A 7,604-nucleotide genomic window follows, 5' to 3' on the forward strand; every position below is an offset into this window, starting at 1 on the left:
TTCATTATTTGCTGAAATTGTTGTCGGTAGTTTTTCTTCTTCCCATGCTTATAAGCGTTCGGGGAATTACTTCTACGAGTTATGTGTTAATATAATATTGTATCTTAAATCAATTTTAAACTTAAAACATTTTTCACTTCATTTTTTACGAACAATTGTCCAATATTCTCGCAATGTAATATGAAGTACATTTTAGTTATAGATTTGTTTGAAAACATTACATCATATCGAAAAAGAGATGACTAGACATCTCTCTTTTTTGTTTCAATTACCTTTATAGCCGACATGAAAACTCCAACACTCATCCCGTAAGGTAATAAGAAATTCTATTTCTTTTAACTATAGCAATCTCCGATTTTTGGCAATTATAATTTGTAAGATTTCTCACTTTAATGTGTCTATATATATATATATTTTATATATACAATCATGTTTTCTATATTTACGTAGAGGTTGGTAATATTTGTTCTTTTATTGCTCAATTTTTTACTCAATTTTTTGTTTGAAGAATTGAGAACAGTTGAATATATCTTTTTATAAGAAAAAGTATACATTTATTTAAAAAATTGCATAGCTCTGTTATATTAAAAGTAAATCAAATATGACAAGTTGATTAAAAGCATATTCGTAATGTAAAATGATTACTATCTATTTTGATATTTGATAAAGAAAAATAATATAGAATGTATGATTTGTTTCCTATAAATTTATAAAGATACCATTAATTAGGTGTATTATATTGAAAAATAGATGAGATTTGATATTTTATTAAAATATATATATATATTGTAATATACTCAACAAGCGAGATAGACATGATTAATATTTTTTAATATGGTTGGCGCAACACGCGGATACTTATAATAGCTGAAGTAATGTAAAACACATATAAATAACTGATCATGATGAGTTAAATAACTGTGACCTCCAGTTTCCTTAAAATTCTGCAAACTTGTGTTAGGCCTAGACATGTGAAAAAGCTAAGAGAAAAACCCTTTTGAATTTCTTCCAAAGGTGGAGGTATATAGAATAGAAATAGAAAATGAGCAATAGCACAGAATCCATCTCTACCCAAAAGGTTCTTCAATGTGTAACGTTCCCTCCAAGAGGATTTTCACTTGGATTTTTTAAAAAAGGGTCTACTCCATGGATTTATTCAGTCCCAACAATTGAATCTCAAATACTCATTATATATATTCTCACACAACTTTTCCATTTTCCTCTCAAGCGCATTGGATTTCCTAAGATCGCTTCTGAAATATTTGTATGTTTTTAATTCATTCATATATTAATTATCAAATAATTGATGATGATAAATAATCTATCTGTTGTTTTTTGTCTTGTTTATAGGCGGGCCTAATCCTTGGATCTACTTTGCTTGGGCGTTATAAGAGTTACCAAGAAAAGTTGTTTCCTCTTCCAAGTCAATCAATTCTTGGTGCAGTATCAACTTTTGGTTACCTACTTTTCCTGTTTCTAAGTGGTGTCAAAATGGACACTAGCATGACAGGGAAAATAGGAAAAAGGGCACTAGTAATAGGTGTTCTTAATCACATAGCTCCTTTGGTAACCGGTATGATAACTGTATTTGCAATATCAAGCAATTTCTATCAAGAAGGTGTCACAACACTATCCACTCCAGTTGAAGTCATAAGTATTGCTAAGACATCCTTTCCTGTCATCTCTTACCTCCTTAAGGATCTCGGACTCCTTAATTCTGAACTTGGACGATTAGCACTTTCTTCAGCACTTATTAGTGACTTATTTGGTCTCACTATCAACGCAATAAGTGTTCTAGTTGTTATAGGTGCAAAGAATACACTCCAAAGAGCAATCACCGATGCAATACTTTTAATTGCTTTCATTATTGTCGTTATTTTTGTCTTTAGGCCACTCATGATATGGGTAGTCAAACGGACCCCTGAAGGGAGACCTGTCAAAGACGTTTACATTCTCATGATTGTTCTTGCTGTTTTACTTTCTGGTGTCTTCTCTGACTGGTTTGAACAAACAGTTCTTTTCGGCCCTTTAATCTTTGGCTTGGCCGTTCCTGAGGGACCACCTTTAGGATCTACTCTAGTAGATAAACTTGATCCATTTGCCTCAGGATTTCTGTTGCCTATTTTTGTAACTCTAATGTCATTAAGAACAAATCTCTCTGCCATAAATCCCTTTTCTTCTTATACATTTGCAAATATTATCCTACTGTGTGTCGGTAGTATATCAAAAATACTAGCATGCTTACTTCCCATGCTATACTGCAAAATGCCCTTAAATGATGCTGCAGCAATCAGCCTCATCATGTCTGCTAGAGGTGTTGTCGACTTGGCTACCTACAGTTTTCTAAGAGATGAAAAGGTAAAATAATTAAATGGTACACCTTGGTTACATATATATTGGTTCAAAAAATTTCTACAGTTGAATATCTTTTGCAGATCATCAATCAAGCTAGTTTTGCTTTTATGGTAATAGCAACAGCCGTTACTGCAATATTTGTGCAAATCATGGTGAGATGGCTTTATGATCCATCTAGGAAATATGCTGGATATCAAAGAAGAAACTTAATGAATTCCAACAAGAAGTTACCCATACTAGTTTGCATCCACAATCAGGATAACACTGCTGCTATACTTAGACTGCTGGAGAAATCTAATCCCACTAGGGATTTCCCTATAGTTGCCAATGTTCTCCACCTTATAGAGCTACGCGGTCGAGCATCTTCTGTTTTCATCTCTCACCAAGTTCAGACAAAGGCCATTACTGATGTATCTTATTCAGAAAATGTCATTCTTGCTTTCCAGGGGTATGAACGCAACAACTATGGAGCTGCGACCATTCAAGCTTTTACAGCTATCTCCCCACGCAATCTAATGCATGAGGATATATGTACACTTGCCCTTGATGTCCTTGCATCCATCATTATATTGCCCTTTCATCGAAAATGGGCCGTGGATGGATCAGTAGATGTTGAAGACCATGGTTTGAGAACTTTGAACTCCAGTGTTCTTGAAAGGGCTCCTTGTTCTGTTGGAATCCTAGTTGATCGAGGCCAGTTGCGACGTTCTAACTCTGTCCGTGCATCAGAGAATGTATATTGTGTTGCTATATTATTTTTGGGAGGAAATGACGACCAAGAAGCATTGGCATTTGCTAAACGAATGGCCATTAGTGGGACCATTAGCCTCACAGTGATACGTTTGATTTCCAAGGAAGATGTGAGTTGTGATGTGGATGAAGTAATTGATTTGGATGTTGTAGGTGATTGGAAACATAGCCGAAGTGGTTGGGAAAATGTCAAGTATATTGAACATCACGTGAATGAAACAACTGAGACAGCATTGTTAGTTCGTTCATTAGTGGATGATTATGACCTTATAATAACAGGGCGACGAAACAATACACATTCTCCTCTAACAACAGGACTTGAAGAATGGAGTGAAATCCCAGAATTAGGAGTCATTGGTGATATGCTTGCCTCAAAGGATCTAAAGACAAGGGCTTCTGTATTGGTGATTCAACAACAACAAACAACTCTATAGCCCTTCAGTTGCCTTTGCAATACTTTTACATGTCATATGATACTTACTGATATAGAAGAGTTTATCAAAATGTACTACACACACCTATATTAGATAACCGATTCCATGTACAGAGCACACTTCTTTTTTGGTGCAATGGTTGATGATTTTTGGTTTCATTTTCTGTATGTGTACTTGAATAGAATCATTCATCCAAAAGTGTATACTTGAGAATGTTGGATATGACCTTCATGCCTTGACAAAAGAAACTACTAGCGATTTGCCTCAGACAGAGGCCGGTGAACCAAATTTTCTTCTTCTTTGCAGCTCAAAATTTCTTCAACTTAATTTGTCTCTTGCATTTACTAGGACATGTACTCTTTAACTATTTGTCAAGTAAGATTTAAAATTGTAAAGTAAAGCAATTTATCACCTCTATCAGTACACTAGAATCTTCTCTTATGTCAAAGGGATTCAACAATTTATACGTAAACTAAAAAATCATATTTTTCCCTAGACGTATAATCTTTTGACAAAGGGATTCAACTGACCCCTCTAACTCCGTCCCTGGATATAGGGAGATCACAAAGGCTACATGCTAAAGACAATGAAACTATCCGGGAGAAGCTTGTTTGAGAGAGAAGCCTAGCCAACAACTCCTTCCAGAACAAGGCCCCGAACTTAATGTAAGCAGATCCAGATTGCACAAACATATCCGTAATTTGTTTGAGTGATAGCTTACACACAGAGAGTCAGTTACAACATTCAGAGAGTTCAGTGGCACATTTCCATTGCTGCACATTATTAATAAATCAATATCCAGACTTGAGCTATACAGACACCAAAAAAAAACAATCTGAATAAAACTCAAAAGTACATCCAGAATTATCTGGTAATAAAGAAATACCGAGGAAATAATGGGTGAACAAAAATGAACTGAAACTGAACTAAACCGCAAATCGAGTCAAACTGAAAAGAAAATCCAACTAGTGGTTTGGTTTTGAAATATTTTTTTGACTATAATTGAGCAGATTTGGTTTTAACTAAAAGAAATCGACTCAAGACCAAACAACCCCCACACTATATATATTATTTTTAAAATTTATTTTATACATAAAAGTATTTACTTTGATATAATTTATAAATATTTCGTATAGTTTATCATAGTTTTTATTTTTAACATATTATTTCAAGTTTGAGATTTAAAATTTTGAATGATTCAATAAATGTTATAGTCTATATATATTAGTAACTCAGAACAATTAAGTAAGGATGACAAAAAAATGTTAGAATTTAAAAGGAGTGACAAGAATTTTAAAAATTGAGTATTGATAATAATTTTATGGTTAAGAATCAATGAGCTTTGACCCTTTTTTCAATAAGTTCTCACATTTTTTTATAGTTTGACCCAATATTCTCATAAAACCCTAATGACCTAAAAAGAAAAAAGCGATGCTTCTTCTAACTAACATCTCATTTCGCGCCTTTTTTCTTTTCTTCTTCTTCTTCCTTCCTCCTCCTCCTCCAACTTCTCCTTCTTCTTCTTTTTCTTCTTCTGTTGCTACTGCTATTACTACCTTTTCCTCCTTGTATTGTGTTGTTGGTATTATTGTGCTGGAAAGAAAGAGAGTAGAGCATTTCTTTTCTTTTTCTTTTCTTTTTGAATTTGGAAATTATTTTAAATTTCTTCAATTTGAAACTAAATTGCGTTGGTGTAGCATTGTGCATTGCTCGAGAGGTGATTTTCGATCATTTTTGTAAGTAAATATTGTTGTTTTGTGTCTATTGCTCATCTGGTTTTTTTTTCTATTGTTCTGGTCACTGCTGCATTCGTTTCAGCAATTGATGCATATATTTCAGCAACTGCTTCATCAGTAGGTGAATTAAATGTAGTAAATGATGAAATAAATACAACTATTGTATATGTTACAATAATTATTGCATCTATTTTAGCAGTTGTTGCACTAATTGCTGCTTATATTTTATCAGTTGCTAAAACACATTCAACAATTGTTGTTGTAGGTGCTGCAGCGAATGCTGAATATGTTTCAGCAATTGTTGCATCAATTACTATAACAACTGCTGCAAACTGAAACATGTTTGGCAACTATTGTTTTATATGTTTTAGGTCTGCAATAATTGCTGAAACATTTTCAACATGCTGAAACATATTCAACAATTGTTGATTATTTTTCAGCAGTTGCTGAATAAACTGTAGAAAGCATCAGAAGAAAATTATGACCAATTTTTTTTGAATCATAATATAGGTACATACCTTTAACACTATCAATGAAGCACAATATATATATATATATATATATATATATATATATGAGTGGATTGCAATGGTGAATGTGTTGAGTCCAACAATAGAAAAAAAAAGAAATGATAGAGATGATAACGATGAATGTGGATCGAGATATCATGAATGATACTTTTGTAAATAAAATCATTTTCTATTGTGATCTGAATTGTGAGTTGAAAGATCTTGTTATCACTTACATGCATCATTGTGGTGAAAAGCAAAAGGTAACTCCTCTTAAGATAAAAAATCAAATATGTTTGCATACTTATTTAGAAGATGAAGGTAGACCCGTTTTAAGGATATATGTGCTAGAAACATTGATTGAGAACCATCAAGATCGGCAACTGTTAAATGATATTTCAGAAAAAGAAAGTGTTGATGTACATACTCCTTTTACTCTTATTCCTACTCCTACTTCTGAATTTGGCAGTAATACACCGACAACTACAGTCATCCAGTCATGATCAATCTGGCAAAACTGATTTTTACATCGGTATGTCATTTAAGAATAAGCAAGAGCTAGATACTACCTTGTGTGAAGAAAGATTTTAGAATGAAAAAGGTAATAAAATTGCATATTTGTATTATGTCAAATGTGTACATCCTGAATGCAAGTGGTGGCAGAGAACTGTAAAGCTTGAAAGTTCTTAGAGATTTTACATCAAAAAGTATTAAAAAATACATACATGTGGTTAGCAACATCTCACAAGTCATAATCCACATGCTACAACAAAAGTTGTTAGTGCATACTTCAAGGATAGTTTTCCCAAAGGTAAAAGCCCTTCTACAATGATATTCAGAATTTAATCCGTATTGAATTGAGCTACAAGTTTAGTTATTGGAAGGTTTGGAGGGAAAGTGAGATTGCAACAAGGCTTTAGTAAGGAGGACATATGAGCACAACTATGCAGTCTTGATGCTTATCAATATATGCTTACGATGTTCAATCCAAAAAGTAAGATGGATTTGAAGCTTGATGCAAATGGTAGATTCAAATAGTTTTTATTGCCTATGGAGCTTTGATTCGTGGTTTTCAACATATTCAAAAAGTCATTGTTGTGGATGAGATATTCTTGAATAGTAAATACGAAGGAGTGTTGTTGTCTGCTGTAGCACAAGATGATAAGGATCATATTATTTCGGTGGCATTTTGTGTAGTGGACACTAAGTGTGACACCTCTTACCGATACTTTTTCGAGAAAATGAGCAGCTTTGTGGATGATTCTCTTGAATTGTGCATAATTTCTGACAGACATCCAAGCATTAAAAAGATGGTTGAAATTGTGTTTCCTTTCGCTCATTAAGGATGTTTCATGAGGCGCTTCAAAGAAAACATCTGAAATAACTTTCACAACGAAAAAGTCGTCTACCACTTTTATAAAGCATCACAAGCGGATATCATAGATGAATTCAATTATCACTTCAATAAAATAAAGGATATGGTTCCGGGTGCCGCCACACATTTGGAACATGTTGGACTTCACAAATGGAGCAGAGCAATTTTTCTAAAAATAGGTAAACATACAAAAATTGATGAAACTACTGAAACTGTCTAAACAGTTGTGTATTGAAGTTGTAATAATTGCAGCAACTGCTACATACTTCTACATTAGATGCATGAAACATGTGCAGTAATAGTGAAACAAATACAACAACTACTGAAACTGCTGTTTTGTATAATATTTTTCAGTAATTTTAATTTTATTAATAATTTTGATTATTATTTTTATAGCTACAAAATTATAACGTCAAATATTCCTAAGTCGATTAATGTAATATTT

At 33.1% G+C, this 7,604-nt stretch overlaps 1 protein-coding gene across 1 annotated transcript; it reads left to right on the forward strand.

Moving 5' to 3' along the window:
* The first annotated feature begins 942 nt into the window (after window positions 1–942).
* On the forward strand, window positions 943–3,695 carry LOC129888258 (cation/H(+) antiporter 11-like). The gene is made up of 3 exons (XM_055963293.1): window positions 943–1,264; window positions 1,351–2,358; window positions 2,436–3,695. The coding sequence occupies exons 1-3, from the start codon at window positions 1,043–1,045 to the stop codon at window positions 3,537–3,539; spliced, it is 2,334 nt and encodes a 777-aa protein (XP_055819268.1). The 5' UTR covers window positions 943–1,042; the 3' UTR covers window positions 3,540–3,695.
* Window positions 3,696–7,604: the final 3,909 nt, after the last annotated feature.

The sequence above is a fragment of the Solanum dulcamara genome, chromosome 1, assembly GCF_947179165.1.
Source record: "Solanum dulcamara chromosome 1, daSolDulc1.2, whole genome shotgun sequence".
Lineage (NCBI taxonomy): Eukaryota > Viridiplantae > Streptophyta > Magnoliopsida > Solanales > Solanaceae > Solanum > Solanum dulcamara.